This window comes from Lasiosphaeria miniovina (assembly GCF_030549165.1).
Source record: "Lasiosphaeria miniovina strain SMH2392-1A chromosome Unknown B0T26scaffold_1, whole genome shotgun sequence".
Lineage (NCBI taxonomy): Eukaryota > Fungi > Ascomycota > Sordariomycetes > Sordariales > Lasiosphaeriaceae > Lasiosphaeria > Lasiosphaeria miniovina.
In genome coordinates, this window is record NW_026848220.1 from 7,189,845 (window position 1) to 7,208,777 (window position 18,933).

The 18,933-nt window shown below is 56.5% G+C and overlaps 7 protein-coding genes across 7 annotated transcripts; 5 read left to right on the top strand and 2 right to left on the bottom strand.

Annotated features, from left to right (window-relative positions):
• Nucleotides 1-11: 11 nt before the first annotated feature.
• B0T26DRAFT_634897 (uncharacterized protein) lies at nucleotides 12-1,034 on the top strand (the record flags this gene model as incomplete). Its single annotated transcript, XM_060436668.1, has 1 exon — nucleotides 12-1,034. The coding sequence occupies one exon, from the start codon at nucleotides 12-14 to the stop codon at nucleotides 1,032-1,034; it is 1,023 nt and encodes a 340-aa protein (XP_060303929.1).
• Nucleotides 1,035-1,512: 478 nt separating this feature from the next.
• Nucleotides 1,513-4,971, bottom strand: B0T26DRAFT_746878 (uncharacterized protein; the record flags this gene model as incomplete). Its single annotated transcript, XM_060444756.1, has 4 exons — nucleotides 1,513-4,196; nucleotides 4,246-4,536; nucleotides 4,616-4,728; nucleotides 4,826-4,971. The coding sequence occupies 4 exons, from the start codon at nucleotides 4,969-4,971 to the stop codon at nucleotides 1,513-1,515; spliced, it is 3,234 nt and encodes a 1,077-aa protein (XP_060303930.1).
• Nucleotides 4,972-6,093: 1,122 nt separating this feature from the next.
• On the top strand, nucleotides 6,094-7,355 carry B0T26DRAFT_746879 (pyridoxal phosphate-dependent transferase; the record flags this gene model as incomplete). Its single annotated transcript, XM_060444757.1, has 2 exons — nucleotides 6,094-6,576; nucleotides 6,645-7,355. The coding sequence occupies 2 exons, from the start codon at nucleotides 6,094-6,096 to the stop codon at nucleotides 7,353-7,355; spliced, it is 1,194 nt and encodes a 397-aa protein (XP_060303931.1).
• Nucleotides 7,356-9,062: 1,707 nt separating this feature from the next.
• On the top strand, nucleotides 9,063-10,660 carry B0T26DRAFT_632255 (aspartic peptidase domain-containing protein; the record flags this gene model as incomplete). Its single annotated transcript, XM_060436429.1, has 3 exons — nucleotides 9,063-9,393; nucleotides 9,450-9,770; nucleotides 9,819-10,660. 3 exons carry the CDS (start codon nucleotides 9,063-9,065, stop codon nucleotides 10,658-10,660), a joined length of 1,494 nt encoding a protein of 497 aa, XP_060303932.1.
• Nucleotides 10,661-11,279: 619 nt separating this feature from the next.
• Nucleotides 11,280-13,875, top strand: B0T26DRAFT_746881 (elongation factor G, mitochondrial; the record flags this gene model as incomplete). The annotated part of the gene is made up of 4 exons (XM_060444758.1): nucleotides 11,280-11,488; nucleotides 11,559-11,670; nucleotides 11,737-13,763; nucleotides 13,821-13,875. 4 exons carry the CDS (start codon nucleotides 11,280-11,282, stop codon nucleotides 13,873-13,875), a joined length of 2,403 nt encoding a protein of 800 aa, XP_060303933.1.
• Nucleotides 13,876-14,334: 459 nt separating this feature from the next.
• On the bottom strand, nucleotides 14,335-15,888 carry B0T26DRAFT_690677 (uncharacterized protein). The gene is made up of 2 exons (XM_060441088.1): nucleotides 15,781-15,888; nucleotides 14,335-15,719 (listed from the first exon to the last, which is right to left on the bottom strand). The coding sequence occupies exons 1-2, from the start codon at nucleotides 15,803-15,805 to the stop codon at nucleotides 14,674-14,676; spliced, it is 1,071 nt and encodes a 356-aa protein (XP_060303934.1). The 5' UTR covers nucleotides 15,806-15,888; the 3' UTR covers nucleotides 14,335-14,673.
• A 2,491-nt stretch (nucleotides 15,889-18,379) lies between these two features.
• On the top strand, nucleotides 18,380-18,907 carry B0T26DRAFT_626906 (uncharacterized protein; the record flags this gene model as incomplete). Its single annotated transcript, XM_060436193.1, has 1 exon — nucleotides 18,380-18,907. A coding segment is annotated over one exon (528 nt), but the record flags the coding sequence as incomplete, so codon positions are not given.
• Between the last annotated feature and the right edge of the window lie 26 nt (nucleotides 18,908-18,933).

Consider the following 18,933-nt stretch of genomic DNA (forward strand, 5'->3'; position numbering starts at 1 on the left):
GGGCGCTCAAGATGCCGCCCAAACCAAGAACCCGGGCATTAGGTGGCGTGTCAAATGCTATCGCGAGGGCCCTCACTGAGGCCCATCGCCTCCCTCCGCTCGGGGGGAAAAAAATACTTTCGCCCCAGGAGAAGGCTGCGGCAGCCATCCGAGCCCGGGAAGCCTTCGCCCCGAGCACAGCCGTGTCGATACAGAACATCTTCCCGCCCGAGTCTCCCAAGCACATTGCTGTGCGCGAACCGCCGCAGTCCATCATCACCAAGCTGGCGCCCATCCGCGGACACCTTCCCATACCGCGGGATATCTTCGAAAAACGCGGCTGGGAAGAGAAGATCTTCGTACATCGCAAGCGGGCCCCGGAGATAGACAGAAAATACATCAAGCGGGCGACGCCGCTGTCGCTGGCCGAGAAGGCTGGCAAACCGCCCGTCAGCTTCGAGGAGGAGCAGCACCGTCGCCTAGCGGCTCTCCGGCGCAAGGCTCTCGGCGTGGGTCTTGGGGGGCTCTTGAAACGCAAGCAAAAGTTTGACAACGTGCACGAGGCGCGGAGCAAGAAGAACTACGAGAGGAACCTAAACGCTGCCAACGCGCCCGAGCAACTAGACGAGGTGATGACGCGGTCGACGGTGCGGGCCAGCACGGCTTCGATGACGGCGGTGCTGCCGGATCCGAACCGGTTCGAGGTCGCGAGGCTGGCGCGGGAGAAGCACGCGGCTCTGACGCAGCTGAAGAGCGAGGCGCGCCGGGATGCGCTGGCCCAGCTGTACGCAGCGGCCGGCGACTTCATCGTGGACGAGGAAGATTTGGAGAGGCGTGTGGAGGAAGTTTTTAAAGAAACCTCGTTCGACATCGGCAGCATCGAGCACGGACGCAGCATCTGGGACGTCGAGGGCCCGCCGCTCAACGCCACTAACCTGCGGAAGGATCTATATGGTACTGCCACAAACAGTAGCGCAACAATGGCCCCGACGGGCGACAAGACAACGGGCCTGCAGCGGAAGGTGGCGGAGGAGTTGATCGGGGGCAAGTTGTAGTAGCAGAAACGTCACCTCTTGACACTTGAATGTCTCACATGGCTGGATTGACCCCAGCGTCTTTTCTGGGTTACGGGGCATCTCGAGATCTTTACTATGGCCCACTCATTAGACTTCCATTGCATATGTATGAGAACTTTTGTAGATGAATGTACAATAATTGAAAACGTCATTTAAAATATATATACTCTTTCTAGAGGTAAATGTAGATTGGCACGCGCATGTTAATCGAAACTTTGGACCTACCTAGTTCCCCGAGTTCCGCCAAGTTTGCACAATGATACCCAAGTCTGATTCTCGTCATCAAAGATTGAAGAAAAGGAAAGTGAATCTGGCCATGAAGCCAGGCATCTACATACACAATTCTTCCTCGGGTCCAAGAGTATAAAGCTTTGAAAGTATGGCTCGACGGTAAATCTATCCCCCTCCGTATCCTCACTGGGCCTGTTTTGGAACATGTATCCGACACAGCCTCGCATTACCGCTTTTCAACGAGGAGAATGTGCATTGCGGCATATGCCAGGATAATGAACATGACGCCGAATATCCCGAGGTTGATGATATCCATCCACATGGCCGAGTTGCGAAAGCCGAAAAGCGAGAGAATAGCCGCGCCGGGGACGGTAATGTCGATGCCTTGCTTGTGGTCGACCAGAATCAGCTGCGCCACTTCGTTAACAATAAGAGCCTCAAAGCCGTAGTGGAAGATCGAGAGGCTCTGGAGCCATTGGGCAGGCCCGGGGATGGCGTCGTGGTTGAGGAGGAGACCGGCGAACAGCAAGCTGAACAGCATGACTAAGCTTCCGATGAGATTGGCCACGCCACCGTCCTTGCAGACAATGCCGATGAAGAGGCAGATGCCAGCAGCGGCGAAATTAAAGAATATCAATACAAGCATAAAGACAAAGAATTTGTCGGCTTGGGCAACGAGGCCCGTCATGGGGTAGATTATGGCGCCTAGGAGAATGGGCGGGATGATTCTGAGGGGGACAATGTCGAACAGTACCTTGGCGGCGAAGTAGGTGATGGGCGAGTAGTACCCGTTGGCCCTCTCGCGCACAAAGAGCAGCCTCTCTTGGGAGAACACGCCCAGGCTGGTCAGCGTGCTGAAACCAAATAGGGCGAGGGTGAAGAAGAACAGGCCAAGCCGGTTCTGGAACCCGGCAATGTCCATGCTCAACCCATAAAACAGGTAGCCAGCAAAGACGGCCAAGAGGATGGCGATTGCGTAGTGCGTCAACATGAGCATTGGGTTGCGATATAGGTTCCTCCAGGTTCGCTGGGACAGAATGACAAACTGTCGGAAATACCCAACGCGAGCATACCCCTTGCCCATCGCCCCAGGGTTGAGATCAGGGCTTCCTGACGCGTGTCCGTTGGAGTTTTGGCCGTTGCTTGCCGTTGCCGAAGCGATAGATTGTTGTATCTCGTCATGTGTGTTCCCGGCGATATCAGACTGAATGTACGAGTGCACAAGAAGATCAAGGTCGGTACCAATGAAAGCCGGCGGCGGGAGGTCGTGGAGATCGTCATTCAAAGGAGGCGGGACGGCTCCGAGCGTCTGTTTCTGGAGCCTGTAGGCGCCAAATTCGTCGCCGGCATCCGAGGAGGCGGCGGTATCGACGTGTTTGCGCCTCGTAAAAAGCTCTCTTTCCTGCCTGAGTCTCACAGAATTGCGGCGCATACCCTTGGGCCGCGAGGACGAGGCCTCGACCCCGCTGTCCTCTCCAATGCTGCCACCAGCACTAGCAATCGACTTGACAGCTCTGGTGCTGCTCGGGCCAACGCTCGCCGCATCCGCCGCGACAGTGCCGTCATCGTACGACGTGGTGTTGCCGGCGTGCATGGTCAAGTCGACAAGGTAATCGGCAATATTGAAGCCAGGAGGGCAGCTGTATCCAATGTGGTCGAAATAGTCTTGGCACTGATGTAATGGGCCGGAATAGACGGTCTTACCGCGAGCCAGCAGGATTAGCCGATCGAAGAGCGCAACAATGTTGGATCTAGGTTGATGGATGGTGAAAATGATAGTCCGCTTGTATGTCTTGGCTAGCGTGACCAGGCACTCGATCACGTTGTAGGCGTTGTACGCATCGAGGCCGCTGGTAGGTTCGTCGAGGAAGAGAATGGACGGGCTGGTGACCAACTCGCAGGCGATGCCGACTCGACGCTTCTCTCCTCCAGAGATGCCACGCCCGTTCCCTTCTTCGGACCCAATCAGAGAGTCGCGGATGTGGTGTATACCCAGCTGCTTCTCGACCTCGGTGACTCTCAACTCCTTTGCAGCTCGGCCCATGTCTCTCGGCAGCCGCAGGAGGGCACTAGTTAGGATGGTCTCGTGCACAGTCAGGGTGGGAAGCATCGTGTCTTCTTGGTCAACGAACCCCACTGCGTTTTTGAAGTCGACGTCGCCGACCTTTTCACCGTTGACGTAGAAGTCTCCAAGCACCTGGCCCCGCTTGTTCTTGCGAGCGAGGATGTCCAAGAAGGTGGTCTTGCCGGCCCCAGAGGCGCCCATGATGGCAGTGACTTCGCCCGGATGGGCCATGCCCTGGATGCCGGACAGAATGTCTTTGCCGTTGAAGTTGTAAGACACATTCTCAAAATATAGAGAGGCCGGCTTGTGGTCCGTCATGAGAGTGATAGCCTCGTCGTCCGAGTCGTCCAGAGGCAGGGGCACGTATTTGAACTTTTTCCTCGAAAGATACCAGGTGCCGAGGATCGCGCCGACAAGGAAAAGCGAGCAGCCGGCAATGACTCCAGCGATGAGCGGCGTGTTGATCTTGGGCACCTGAGGCGCATACCCGGGCACTTCAGTGTGGTACAGACACTCGCCGGCGCCGCACGTCAAGAGAATGCTGGAATCTCCAAACATCTGGCTGATCAGGTCGTTCATGGCAGGCTCCTGGAAGGAGCAGTCATTGCCCGCGCCAGCCAGCTGGGAGCACTCGAAGCTCGCGGGACCTTTGATCTCCTTGACCAGGAACTCGCTGATATCGACCGAGCCATTTTCGCCACAGAGCATGCGGTCAGAAATGCACTCGCAGGATATATGCTCGCATTTGTAACTAGTCGTGTTCTTGCCCCCGGCGAAGTTGAAATCGGCGTCGGATTCGCAGTCAGTCAACTGACACATGAAAGACTCGCGCTGGTCGACCCAAACTGCGGCAGTGTCAGCGCGGGAAGCGATACAAGGCAGCAAGCAACTCACATTGGAAATCGCATTCCGCCGATTCCTTATTGCAGGTAAAGGTGACTTGCGGAACATTATCCCCCAAGAGTTTCCGGATGGCCTGGTTGGTGACGTCGCACATCTGGTAGTTTTGCTTGACGACATTGCCGCCCTTGTAGCAGACTCCGTCTTGTCCTGTCTCTACCAGGGCGTCGCAAGCGCGGTCGTTTGCGCAAACATTGCAGTTGATGCCCGTCCATCCATCGTCGCAGCCGCAATATTTGTCCTCGCGCACCGGCCGGTCGGGGCCGTGGGCGAGAGATCCGCACACTAAAGCGCGGTGGTTAGCATGAACGAAAGACAGGAACGCTGCCGAGGAAGGGTGGTGGTAGAGAGCATCTGCGCATACAAGGTTCTAGGCAGTTGTCGCCGCCGAAGCCAGCAGGGCAGTTGCATTTGCCATTGTAGGAGCTGCAAGGGGCGTATTGGCCGCACGAATAAGTAGGCAGGTTGCAGTTGAAGCTGTTCGACGGCAGTCAGACTCAACCCTCCAGCACTGGGTGCGCATTACCGCACACTATCGCACAAAGAGACGCGAGAAGTGAGGTCAGCAACATACCATGGAGGGCAGTCCTTGGGACGGTCATCGAGGACGCTGAGCTCCCTCACCAGGTTCATCGACGTCGAGTTTCGGTAGGCTGATGCGACACATGAAAGCGACAGCGCGGTCGCAACTGCGAGCACGCTAGACACCCGGAGTACCATGGTCGCAAGTGAGGGCGCGGCGAGCCTTGGAGGCAGGGCACTGCGAACCTGGCCTGACGCAGCAAGAAGTAGGCGTGTCGATTGACTATGTAGTGGTAGGGGACTCGGAGCTGCCGTCGAGACCTAGAGCTCGGCTCGGCAGCAGCAAGCGTTTGGCGGCAGGCTATTCCGTATTCCGCGCTAACAACCCAACGACGCGGTTTAACAGCTGGGGCCACCTTTCACCTGCTGGACCTGTGACTTAATCGCACCACCAGGCAGCGAAGCTAGGTTACGCCACCGTTTGCCGCCACGTCTGCCGAAAGCCAAAACAATTACGGATAATCTGTAGTTGAAGGAATCGAAGGCTAGCAACGGCACACAAAGCTAGACACTAGATGAGGGCAGTGATGGGCCAATAAAGGCACTACCACGGTTGCCTATGTTGGGGTTCCCCAAGAGGGAATAAGTGGTGATGTCGGGGTTCGCTTGCCGGGCACCTGGAGCGGAGCAATGACATGCCACCTCAGCCACTGCAACCTGCCCGATCGGACATCGGAGGGCTTTGGGTGCGTGGCTGAGAGTCGGGGGAACGTTTCTCTGGCGGTTGCTCTGGTTGGTGGGCTTCGGTTCTAGGTCAGCACATCCCGCCTACAGGAACCCGTCGAGTGCCCCTCTCAGGTCTCTCTCCATGTTATCAGCGGGTAACATTCCCAGGCCCCACGATGCAATGGAACAAAGAGAGATCGAATTGAATCGACGTGACCAACGACTATGAAGGAAACCCATATGTTCCTGATGCGGTATGGATCATGCGTTCTAGTTTTAGTTGCCAATCGTTTGTGTTTCGGTGACAACCATCGTTCTCTATCTGCCCTCTCAATACATTTTCACCAACCCAAGGAACAAGGCGCGCCCTGCGCTTTGCATTGCGCGTGGCCATGTCTTCTGAGGGCGAGACTCAGCTAAGCGGCTCTGTAGCTTTACAATTAATACATTCCCAGTCAATAAAGAGGATTAAGCTGGACGATACTTGAATTGCAGTCATCCCGATATACTTGGGAGCCACTAGAACACAACGTTCAACCCGTTGTGTGCTTGCCCCGTGTGCTTGCCCCTTACCAGTCACCATCCACCAGCAAAATGGTCAAGATCAACCCCTTCGAGGTCGAGCAGTGGATGGACCGTTACGAGACAACGCCAGGAGTGCTCAATGTCGCCGAGACCTGCGCTGCGTCCGTGTCAATTGATGACCTTGTAGCCCTGTGCAAAGACGAGAATGCACCAGGCCCTCTGGCTCTGTCAACAAAGTTGACCTACGGCGCCATACGCGGCTCGCAGGCTCTCCGCCAGAATGTCGCCTCTCTTTTTGACAGGCCATCTCTAACCCCTTTGTCGGCCGAGGGTGTCGTTATTACGCAGGGGGCCATCGTCGCCAACTTCTTGCTCTTCTACACTCTAGTCGGCCCCGGGGACCACGTCATCTGTGTCTATCCCACGTACCAGCAACTGTACGCCGTCCCAGAAAGCCTTGGGGCCGAGGTGTCGTTGTGGGCGTTGAAGGAAGAAAACGGCTATATCCCGGACATTGGAGATCTCGAAAAGTTGGTGAAGACCAACACCAAGGTTGGCCTACGCCCACACAGACAGCTCAGTATGGTGTCACTGGGAGCCGTTATTAACAAGAAATACAGATGATCGTAATCAACAATCCGAACAACCCCCTGGGCCAAGTCATACCGACGTTGGTGCTTAAAGCGCTCGTTGCGTTTGCCGAACCGCGAGGCATCATCATCCTCTCGGACGAGGTGTATAGTCCCCTCTACCATTCACTCCCGGAAGGGCAAGAAGCGCCGCCGTCGATCCTTGCGCTAGGATACGAGAAAGCGGTCGTGACGGGGTCCATGTCCAAGGCGTTTGCTCTGGCCGGGATACGGATCGGGTGGATAGCCTCGCGGGACGCCGGCATCATCGAAGCCGTGCTGGCCGCCCGAGATTACACTACCATCAGCGTCTCGCAGCTCGACGACCAGATTGCCACCTATGCCCTCTCCAACCTGGTGCTGCCGGCGCTCCTGAAGAGGAACACGGCTCTCGCGCAGACGAACCTGGCGTCGCTGAGCGCCCTGGTAGAACGGCACGGCTCGGTATGTTCTTGGGTGAAGCCGACTGCGGGCACAACGGCTCTCATTCAGTTCAGAAAGAAGGGCGTGCCTGTGGATGACTCTGAATTTGTCCTGGACTTGTTGGAGAAGACCAAGGTCCTGGTAATGCCGGGCAGCGTTTGTTTTGGTCTCGGAAAAGACTTTAAGGGATTCATCCGGCTGGGGTACGTTTGCGAGACCGGGGTTCTGAACCAGGCGCTCGAACAGCTGGAATTGTATATCAACGACCGCTTGGTCTGAGAGGCGGGCTAGCAAAAACGACCACTTGGTCTGAGAGACGGGCTGGCAAAAGTTTTTTCCCTTTCTCTACGAGTTCCGTTATAATCCCTTTGGTTAGACAGTGAAACACTGAGCATCCTACGTCGTATTCCGCCGGTGGCCTCCGTGAGAACATTCCCGGTGGGGGGTTTACAGCGAGCAAATAGCTACGGGTGGGTACTCCTTCCATGACCGCCATGTTGATAAACACCGTAAATCCCGAGGCTCGGATGACAGTGCGCTCGCTGGTGTGTTGAAACCGCAGAAAATCCTTGGTATCGGCATCTCGGCGTTGACTTTCCCTATCAGCGTAGGTAGGCACCTAAATTATGCACAGCTGCAATATTTATTGGTACGGCAGCCTGGATGTCTGGTCGCAAGGCGCTTCAAATTTTACGCCTCTGGTGAGCTCGGAAAGACCCGCCGATCACTGTCGTTAGGCGTCGGCGTGTCTGATTAGCCACAGCAAAAGCTTGTGAGGTGAAACTCGAGTCTTGGCGTTAATTGTCTCAACTCCACACCCTTGAGACTCGAGCGTGATGGAGCAACAACGACCTTTGTGCAAAGGACTCGTCGCCTCGAGAAAGCAAATTCGTGTTTGATTGGCCCGTCCGACAACGACAGCAGCCGTTTTTGCAGCCCAAACTCGTCGTCTGCAGTGAGCCTCGAGCCTCAAACCTGGAATCGAGCGTCCTTTTCATGCATCAGACATGCAGGCAAGCTCAACGCAGCCAACAGAAGAAGCAGTTGCCACTGCCCTTTCCACCCCATTGGTAATCTGAAGGTACAGTACAAGTACGAGTGGGCATGTTGCCTACCAGATCTCGTATCGGACTTGACTAGAAGACGGAGCTTGGCTCGGACTCTGCGCGACGAGCCGCTTGCAAACAGAGTTTCTGGGCTACAAGTCGACGGCGCCAAACCAGCGGCGCGGCTTCGTCATCTGCCCTGCATTCTGGTGCATTTCAGCCTCATGTCCTGTTTCTCTCTGCTGCGACTCGCTGTCCGGGGCAGAGCTCCTGCTTCTCCACCATGCTAGTGCAGATGGACCCTGAACGCATACCCCGGCCCTCTCTTACATGGACGGGTTGGCGTCAATGACGACGCGGCCGCCACGGCATGGCGTTGACCCTTTGGTGGAACGGGAAGCGGCATTAGGGCTCAAGAGCCGCCCTCCCTCCAGATTTCTGTCCATGGCCATATTTCATCATGTGAGGCAGTTGCAACGTAGGCTGCGACTTCCCGCAGCTGTCCTGGCTGTCCTAGAGAGCCCCCGTTGCCCGGCATCTTGACATATTTCCTTCCTTCGTTCAGTCCTACCTCTTTTCAGCTCCCATTTTTCGCCTCCCTATCTGGTGTATTCCCATGGTCTTCTTGGTAGGCCGGTGTGCTATTGACGACACTTTGCCTGACATTCCTCCGAACCTCGCTCTGCGGCCTTGGATGATGGACATCGCAACTCTTGCTCTTGCATGATCCGGCCGCGTTTTCTCTTACCTGGTCACTCTTTTTGGCGGTTTTCGTCCAGACGATTCACAAACTTCCTATAAAAGCCAATACCACCAAAGCAATCTTCCTTACTGTCGATGTCGCTAGGCACCAGACACTCGACAAACAGACATCTACCTCGAGCCTGGCCCGCCTAAATCGAGCTGCACAGTTGCTATTCGCATCTATCAATCTCCAACCATGAAGTGTTCCATCGCCGGGGCCGCGGGCTCGCTATTCGCAGCGGTCGTTCTGGCCAGTGCCGGGAACGGCGTCGTGCTGTGGGACATCCAGAAGCGCCATGTTGCCCAAGACCCCTCGAAGTTGCAGAGACGTGGGTCGACATACGAAGAAATTATCTCGAACGAAGAGGCTAGAGGCGGGTATTTCGCGACGTGTCGGCTGGGGACTCCTTCGCAGAGCCTGACGCTGCAACTGGACACTGGCAGCAGCGATATCTGGGTGCCCGACTCGAGTGCGGCGGTATGCAGGGAGACCGAGACCGACTTCGGGGGGTGCAGCCTCGGGACATGTACGTCAAGCCACTGGTTACTCTTACTCCCTGCTACTTCACTAACAGCAGCGCAGTCAATCCAAACAAGTCAAGCACCTTCGACGTTGTGGGGCCGGGCGAGTTTGATATTTCGTACGTAGACGGAAGTTCCTCTAAAGGCGACTACTTTACCGACGATTTTGAGATTGGCGGTGCCACGGTGCAGAATATGACAATGGGCTTAGGTATCACTACCGATATCACTTATGGCCTGGTCGGGGTTGGATATGCGATGAACGAGGCCATTGTTGGGAACACACAGTCGACCTCGTCCGCTTACCCCAATCTGCCCGTGAACATGATGGACGAGGGACTCATCAACACCATTGCTTACAGTCTGTGGTTGAACGATTTGGGTATGTTGTCTCCCTTTGGCAGAGGAGACGAGGCTTAACACCTCTCAGATTCAAGCGCGGGAAACATTCTCTTTGGCGGCGTCGACACTGAAAAATACGTTGGCGACCTGACCAGCATCAAAATCTACCCAACCAACAAAGTCTTCACGTCATTTCTAGTAGCAATGACTTCGCTAGAAGCTTCTAGCCCCAGCGGCAACGACAATCTTACTTCTCGCGCGTTTCCAATTCCGGTTGTACTCGACTCTGGCACCACGCTGTCGTACCTCCCCACCGATCTTGCTAAGGAGGTTTGGAAGGAGGTCGGCGCAATTTATTCGCAACAGTTTCAACTGGCTGTCATCCCCTGCGACATGGCTAACAGCAAGGGTTACTTTACCTTTGGCTTTGCGGGCCCCGACGGCCCTCGAATCAAGGTGCGAATGGACGAGCTGGTTCTCGACCTGACATCGGGGCGGCCTCCGACTTTCAAGACGGGCATCTACGCTGGCCAGGACGCCTGCGAGTTTGGTATCCAAAACTTCACCTCTGCGCCCTACCTTCTTGGCGACACGTTCCTGCGATCGGCATATGTCGTATATGACCTGGTCAACAACGAGATTGGCATTGCACAAACAGACTTCAATTCGACGAAGAGCAACATTATAGCATTCGCCAGCAACGGCGCACAGATTCCCACGGCGACCATTGCGCCTAACCAGAACGAGGCCACGCAAAGGCCATCGATGACCAGCCCAGCCTATGATGCTAGTGCCGGGTTTACGAACGGCTCTGCCACCAACAACCCAGCTCCGGGAATGCCGACGGCCCTGGAAACTTCTCAGATCTTCGTGCTAGGAATCTCTACTACGTTTGCGATGCTAGGCTCTGGCATATTCTTGGGGCTTTAGACTCGGAGGCAGCTGTGACCTTGCCCGTCACGGCTCGAACATCGGCAGCCGGTCCTGATGGAGCCAAAGTGGCCAACTACGATTCATTCTACGAAAACTAGATGTTTGGTTACAGAACATATTATTGAAAATCTAAATGTGTAGTGGCTATTGATGTTTGGATGGGTTGCATTAGGTTGGGCATTGGAAGGGCGTTTAATACAATAAACACTGGGTTGTTCCGGGAGATCGTGGCATTCGGCTTGCATTCAAGGGGGCGGGGAAAATGACGCTTAGGATATCGGAGTTTGGTTCATGACTTGCAAATACCGCCCTCCGTATGCACATTGTTGAATATACAGAGAGAGGTGACGGACCACCTGAATTACATTGAGTTATCACGCACTTTTCATCAGTCGTTGGCGCGATACTGGACTTCGAATGTCAGGGGCTTGTAGGAGGAATGTACCTACAGGGATGGCCGCATGGGACCCCTGCAACTGCCCGAACTGAAGCTTTGGCCCCACTAAAAAAATCGCGAAGCAGTTGATCCAGCGGTGCAGTGCTCGACAGATGCTGGCTTGGAAATCCCAACCTTTACTTCCTAGCCATTCCTTTAACTCTTTCGTTGTATGTGAAGATGAGGGTGATACGGGCTGTGGCTACGCTTAATAGCGGCCGCACTGTCGGACCGAGCCATGGCGTCCGTTATTTCAGCCTGGGCTGTCGCGCCGCCATCAACACGACGTCGTCGCGAGTGGCCCCAGCACTGCCAACGCTGCTTGGGAACCGCCGCCACTTCAGCATCACCAACTACAGGACGGCTGCTATCAGCGCCGCCGAAGATGCGTGAGTATCTACTTCTGGCTCGCCGTGACGCAAATCTCCAGAAAATCTGGGCTGACAAGTTGACCTCTAGTCTCCGGCAAGCAAAAGAGCTCGCGGCGAAGATGTCGCCCGAGGCGGCGGCTGCCCGTATGACCCCCGAAGAAATAAAGCGGCTATCCCAGGTCCGGAATATTGGCATTGCAGTACGTGGAATGGGCGTGCTTGGGCAATTAGCCTCCCCGGCAGCATAGATACTGAACTTGGACTAGGCACACATCGACAGTGGCAAGACTACCGTGACGGAGCGCATCCTGTACTATACCGGGCGAGTTAAGGCGATCCACGAGGTTCGAGGCCGTGACGGCGTCGGCGCCAAGATGGACTCGATGGAGCTCGAAAGGGAGAGAGGCATTACGATCCAGTCCGCTGCTACCTTTGCGGACTGGATTAAGAAGGAGGACGACAAGGACGAGACATACCACATCAACCTGATTGACACCCCAGGACATATCGACTTCACCATCGAGGTCGAGAGAGCGATGCGAGTGCTAGATGGTGCTGTGATGGTCCTCTGTGCCGTCAGCGGCGTGCAGAGTCAGACTATCACTGTCGACAGGCAGATGAAGCGGTACGACGTCCCGCGGATCAGCTTCGTGAACAAGATGGACCGCATGGGAGCGAACCCGTTCAAGGCGGTAGAGCAGATCAACAATAAGCTCAAGATCCCCGCCGCAGCGATCCAGATCCCCATTGGCGTGGAGAAGGAGTTTGAGGGCGTCGTCGACCTGATCGAGATGAGGGCCATCCGGAATGACGGACAGCGGGGCATCAACGTCAAGGTCTCCAAGGAAATCCCAGCCGAGCTCAAGGAGCTTGCGGAGGAGAAACGGCAGGAGCTGATCGAAAAGCTGGCCGACGTGGACGACGAGATGGCAGAGATGTTTCTGGACGAGAAGGTTCCCACCAACCTACAGATCAAAGCGGCAATTCGAAGGGCAACCATTGCGCGAAAGTTCACACCCGTGCTGATGGGGTCTGCGCTTGCCGACAAGGCTGTCCAGCCCATGCTGGATGCCGTCTGCGACTATCTTCCGAACCCGTCCAACATCACAAACATGGCCCTTGACCTCTCGAAAGGCGAGGCGCCCGTGGAGCTCGTCCCCTACAACTCGATGCCCTTTGTCGGCCTCGCCTTCAAGCTGGAAGAGAACCCCTACGGCCAGGTCACCTACTTGCGCGTCTACCAGGGGTCTCTCAAGAAGGGCACCTACCTCTTCAACTCGCGCACCAACAAGAAGGTCCGCATCCCGCGTATCGTGCGCATGCACTCCAACGAGATGGAGGACGTCGCTGAAATTGGAGCCGGCGAGATTTGCGCCGTCTTTGGCGTAGAATGCGCGTCGGGTGACACATTTACCGATGGCCGCCTGCCCTACGGCATGAGCTCCATGTTCGTCCCCGATGCCGTCATGTCGCTCAGCATCAAGCCTAAGCGGAGCAGCGACGCCGATGGCTTCAGCAAAGCCATGAACCGCTTCATGCGGGAAGACCCTACCTTCAGACTGCACGTCGACGAGGAGTCTGAAGAGACTATCATCAGTGGCATGGGCGAACTCCACCTGGACATTTATGTCGAGCGCCTGCGCCGCGAGTACAAGGTCGATTGCGAGACCGGGCAGCCGCGCGTTGCCTACCGGGAAACCATCAACACCCGCACAGAATTCGACTACCTGCTGAAGCGCCAGTCCGGCGGCCCCGGCGACTATGCCCGTGTTTTGGGCTGGATCGGGCCGAATGAGGAGAATCGCGAGGACAACAAGTTCGAGACTAAGGTGGTCGGCGGCACCATCCCAGACAAGTTCCTATCTGCCTGCGGCAAGGGCTTTGAGGAGGTCTGCCAGAGGGGCCCGCTCCTGGGCCACAAAGTTATCGGCGCACACATGGTGGTCACGGACGGCGCAACGCACGTCACCGACTCTAGTGACTATGCCTTCAACCTAGCAACGCAGATGGCCTTCAAGAAGGCCTTCGATGACGCCGGGGGCCAGGTTCTCGAGCCTCTGATGAAGACAACCATTACGGCCCCCGTCGAGTTCCAGGGCAACATTCTCATGCTGATGAACAAGCGCGGCACAATCGTGGACACCGAAGTCGGCGCCGACGATTTCACAATGGTTGCTGACTGCAGCCTTAACGCCATGTTCGGCTTCAGCTCGCACCTGCGGGCCGCCACACAGGGCAAGGGCGAGTTTAGCATGGAGTTTAGCCACTATGCCGCAGCGCCGCCACATCTGCAGTAAGTTATCCTGTCTCTTTACTCGTGGCCTGGGTGGCCAAGCTAACAACTTTGCAGGAAAGAGCTCGTTTCCAAATACCAGAAGGAACTGGAGGCGAAGCGAAACAAGTAATCTGGTTCTGCTTGACGACACAATTTTACGCAAACATGAATACCTCTACCCCAGGGAGTAGGGTGGATATCTGTTTGCGATCATACGAAACTGCAATCTAGAACAGAGTGTGGGTTCCGTCTCTAGGCAAGGCAGCTCTTCCAGCATAGAGCTGGACGAGTGCCGTGCTTGCGCGTTTCTTTTTGGGATAAACAAAGACGGGCCCGGTCCCTTCTCTACACTGAAAAGGGGCACACGAGGCAAGCAGCTACAGGCGTGGAGGCGCGCCTGGGCTCATTATGAAGACTCTGTATGTATATATATTTATGGATGTGTATGATTCCGCTGCTGCCGTGGGACCGCGGGGTGGTGTGTATGTATTATCATCTTCGGGGCAGTTGGCGGCAGCAGCCGCACACTAAATTAGAACAATAGTCCCTACTCTCACGGCGGCTCACGTCATACTTGGTGATCGGATGATAGTAGAATAGTTGGATGCCTGTTAGGAAGGGGTAGCTGAACGGCCTGGGCTTTCTTTCTTGCCTCCGGCGGCCCTCCGGGGGCGTTCGTTTGTATGTACCTCGAACAAGTTCTCTATCTAGCCCAGAAACGAACCGAGGTCGAGGAGATAGTAAATAGAGATTTCACAATTTACCACTCGACTCAGTCTAGGAAGAATTATCTTGTGGCCCAAGTGTAGACTCTTTTCATCGAAGCAAAGGTGAAATTTTTGTCTATCCACGAGTCCGTATTACTATGTACAACACAATGAAAGATAGGGCTAGATCATCCGGATATATAGACAGTGTCCACTGCCGTCTACAGCCGTCTGAGAATGTCATGGAGCACCTCCTCCGTCTTGGCCGTGCCGCCAAGGTCGGGGCTCAAGAACTTGCCCTCTTCTAAGTTGGCGTCGACGGCGGCGTAGATGGCGGCGGCGGCGGCCTCCTCGTTGAGGAACTCGAGCATGAGCGCGGCGCTGCGCAGCGTGGCGATGGGGTTGGAGATGCCCTGGCCCATGATGTCGGGCGCACTGCCGTGACACGGCTCGCCAATGGCGAAGCCCTCACCCACGTTGGCGCTCGGCACCAGGCCCAACGACCCCACCAGGGCGGCGGCGCCGTCCGAGAGAATGTCGCCGTACAGGTTCGGCGCCACGATGACGTCGTAGGCCTCGGGCTGGCGGAATAGCTTGTACACCATGGAGTCGACAATCTGCTCCTCGACGGCGACCGACTCGAAGCGGGCGGCGGCCAGGGAGTCGCGCGCCGTCGACCGGAACAGGCCGTCGGTCTGCGACAGCACGTTGGACTTGTGCGTGATGGTGACGAGCGGGCCGCGGTGGATGCTGGGCGAGCCGGCGGCGCGGATCTTTTGGCGGCGCAGCGCGATCTCGCCAGCCATGGTGGCGATGCGGCTGCTCGCGCGTTGCGAGATGCGCTTGATGGCCTCGGCTACCTTGCCCTCGGGCGTGTCGTACGTCTTCTCCTCCTTGACGTACAGGTCCTCAGTGTTCTCGCGCACAATGACCATGTCGATGGGCTTGGCCGCCGTCAGCACCGTCTTGACGGGCCGCACGTTGGCGTACAGGTCCAGCTTCTTGCGCAGCGCGACAATGGGCGACGAGTAGCCCTTGACGGCCGTCGATGGCGAGCTGACGGCGCCAAAAAGCGCGCCGTCGCAGTCGGACCGGAGCACCGACACCGTCTCCTCAGGCAGCGCCGCGCCCGTCTGCTCGAACGTCTCGAAACCGGCGCGCAGGTTGACGAACTCGAACTTCAGGCCCAGCGACGCGGGCAGGGCCTCGAGAAGGCGCCGGCCAGCGGGGATGACCTCCTTGCCGATGCCATCGCCGGGGATTAGGCCTTACGGGAGTGTTAGAGGCGAATATCCTAGCGTTAATACGACGTCATTCGAGGTGCTCACCGATTCTGAGAGTCCTGGCGGCCATGGTTGCTGTTCAATTGGCTTTATTCTTCCCCGGAAAATCGATGGCTCGCAGCGGTTTTTTTAGCCCTCCCGCATCTTCAGCTGGAGCTGAGTGACGAGCCGTCGGGTAGCGGCTGGCCGGGATCGGAGCTCACTAACCCCTAACCCTTGCTGAAAGCTCTTTCGTCGGCATATTCCGGGGAAGCTCTTAATTGATGTGGGGCAGCGATTTAGGGTTGGACTGGGAGCCGTTCGCGCAGGTGGCAGCTTGTTCCGGGGTTGAAACGAGTAGAAATGCAGGGGGTAAACTTCAAGAACTTTCTTGGTCTTTTATGATCGCTCCTCTTTTCGATGCCAGTGCCCTAGCTGTGCCACTCCAACTATCAGATGATTCACTGGCCGACAAACATCAAACAAGACGGCTCCCGCGTCGGCGCACGTGTAGATTTGGAGGACAAGGACCAAGATGCATGGCTTCTACATCAGACGGGGCGCCCGATTACCCAGGCCCAATGAAATTCCTGTGAGAGCTGTGCCAAGGGGGGGCCCAATGCATGACAGCACTTGAAACGCGGTCGACGGGCCGTGAGAAGGCGGACGACAACGCTATCCCTGCGCCTTGTCGAGTTGTTCGAGTTGGATCCAGCGTGCTGCCCAAGCTGTGCCCAGGTCGTGCCCTCTGCAAGCATGGCTCGACTGTTACGCAGTATGAACTGCTGTTGGCATCGCCAGATACTTGCTTCTTAGGGAGTGAACGCAGGTGGAAGAAATTACGGCGCGTTGTGACAAGTCGTGGGGAGTCCTAGACATTTGGGCCTTGGGGTCTGATGATGCATTGCAAACGACCTCAATGGTCCCAAGTAAAACAGCCTAGGGGCCCCGGGGAAAGAACAGCAAATCTACGTGAAGAAGCCGTGGCCATATTTTCCATTCCAAAAAGGACACAGCTTCTGACCCCTGAAACCCGTCCCAAAGCTCGGCCGGCCTGCTCCCGCGGCTCCTCTGATGGTCGAAATAAAAGCATGCCCATGCCCATGTCCATTGCTGCCTCAGTCTCGGCCCATCGCGCACAAGTGTTGATTTTTCTCCCTTCACCTTAGTTGCTGAAGAAATAAGCAAATCGAGCCTCCTGCGACCTGCATCAGGAGCTGCATGCACTGGCCATTGGATTGGAGCTCCCTGAAAGTCCCCGCTGTGCCAGCTCCCCTGAGCTACCTCCCCGAAAGCGCGCCCTAATTTAATGGAAAGCACCTCACTTTTTTAGGGTGGCACTACACCGTGCTTGCGAGAAGCCAAGTTATTCTCGTCCGCCGCTCATGTCATTTGCTTAAATCGTCCACTTCCGGCTACCATCGTCACCCCACGAGCCCTTGACTCAAAGTCTTGACTGTTGGCAAATCTGTTGTTGCGAAGGGCTCTTAGAGCTTCAGAGCTGCTCTCAGATTGGTCACATCCACCAGAGTGGCGGGGAAGACCAGCTCCCAGCGCTGCAGCGCGTCTCTCCTGCGTCAAGCGCGCGGAGGCCCAAAAGCCCAAAAGGGGTAAATTTGGGACACGGTCTGTCTTTCTCGAGCTCGACACCGCCCAGACCCGCGACAGGCAGCGGAAGTCGCTCCTTCCAACCCACCTGCCCACCCAGACACCGCCGACCGGCCCTTCGGAACGTCTTTGCAGTGCCTCGCAACCGAAACCGCAGCCATGAGCGGCGTTAAGGGCCTAAGGGCCATGTTCGAACAGAAGGTGGATACGAGTCCACCGGAACGAGGGAGGTCGCCTGGCATCCCATCAAGTGAGCTCTTTCCCTCCCGCTCCGCTGTCCTCGAGAAGTCGTGCGAGCAGGCACCTCTTTCTGCTCTAGCTTCCAACCGCATACCGACCATTCGGTAGCTTGCACGCCGATTGTATTCTTTCAGTCTGCCGAGGGGGCTAACATTATCTTCCAGGCGGAACCGAGTCCCCTCGCCCCCTTTCCAGAGTCAAAACAAGCTTCATCGCAATTGAGAAAGACGGGCGGATGGGTCTGCAGCGGGACAACAGCCAGGACTCGAGCTTCTCGAGCTTCTCGGCCACACGAAAACTGAGCGGCGAGATTGACGTGACATCACCCCCTGCTGTCGCAGAGCAGTCAAACGTCTTCGCAGACACAATGTCGAAAATATCGCCCAAGACAAGCCTGAAAGACCAGCCCATCCCAGAGTCGCCTCGGACAGCTACTGGCGAGACATCTGGTCTTCTGCCTGCTCAGGAAATACAAGATTCTAGACCGCCCGTGGCCAATGAAAAAGGGCCGAAGAGGCTGGGACTAGACAAGGCCGCCGACAAGAACACGGCGCCCCCGGCAGGCTCCGCAACACCGCGCGAGAAAGTGCCTCACAAAACACTTGGCAAGGAGGCCCCCAAGGCCGTGGCAAAGGTAGTAGCAAAAGCAAAACCGAAGCCTCTGGCTGTGCCGACATCGGTTCGGACCACGACCAAGTCGGCAAGGTCTCCCACAGATGCCAAAAGCCCTGTCACCCCCTCGACAGCAACAGCCCCGAAGCCAGCCGCCAAGAGCCAGGAGAGGAAGACGCGGCCGGAGCAGGCTGCGACCCCCAAAACATTGGCCAGTACGCCAAAGGCACCTAGATCATCGTCCTTGAAGAGACCCCCTCCTCTCCAGCCATCGCCGTCAGGTACTGGATTTGTTAAGCCCAAACCCAAGTCCCCAACGCGCCCCGTCACCCTACCACCGAGTTTGACCACGCATACCGCCGCGTCGGGGTCCAAAGTCAATGTCCCGCGCCAGTCCGTTTCTCGGGCTAGCGGCGGCATTCACACTGTCGAGTCGCTTGGACGCTCCCCTAGCAGGGGTAGCATTTCGACTGTGGCAACTTCAACCAAAACAGGCGAGACGAGGGGTCTTAAGAGGCAAAGCTCGACTATCAATCGGCCACGGCCGAGCCTGGGACCCCCTCCAAAGCAGGTCTCGAAGGACCACCCGCCCATCAAGAAAGACAAGGAAGTCGATGAGAGTTTCCTCGCACGCATGATGCGGCCCACGCAAGCATCGTCGTCCAAGACTGCCGAAAAGGTGCCCACAACGCCACCTCGCAAGCCGTCCCTGGCTCCGGGGGCGAAGAAGGGGCCAAACAAGCCAGAAGCCAAATGTGG

Coding starts and splice junctions, on each gene's coding strand:
- B0T26DRAFT_690677 (XM_060441088.1), bottom strand. CDS start 15,805: ATGGCCGCCAGGACTCTCAGAATCG. Junction 15,720..15,780: donor CGCCAGGACTCTCAGAATCG/GTGAGCACCTCG, acceptor CACTCCCGTAAG/GCCTAATCCCCGGCGATGGC.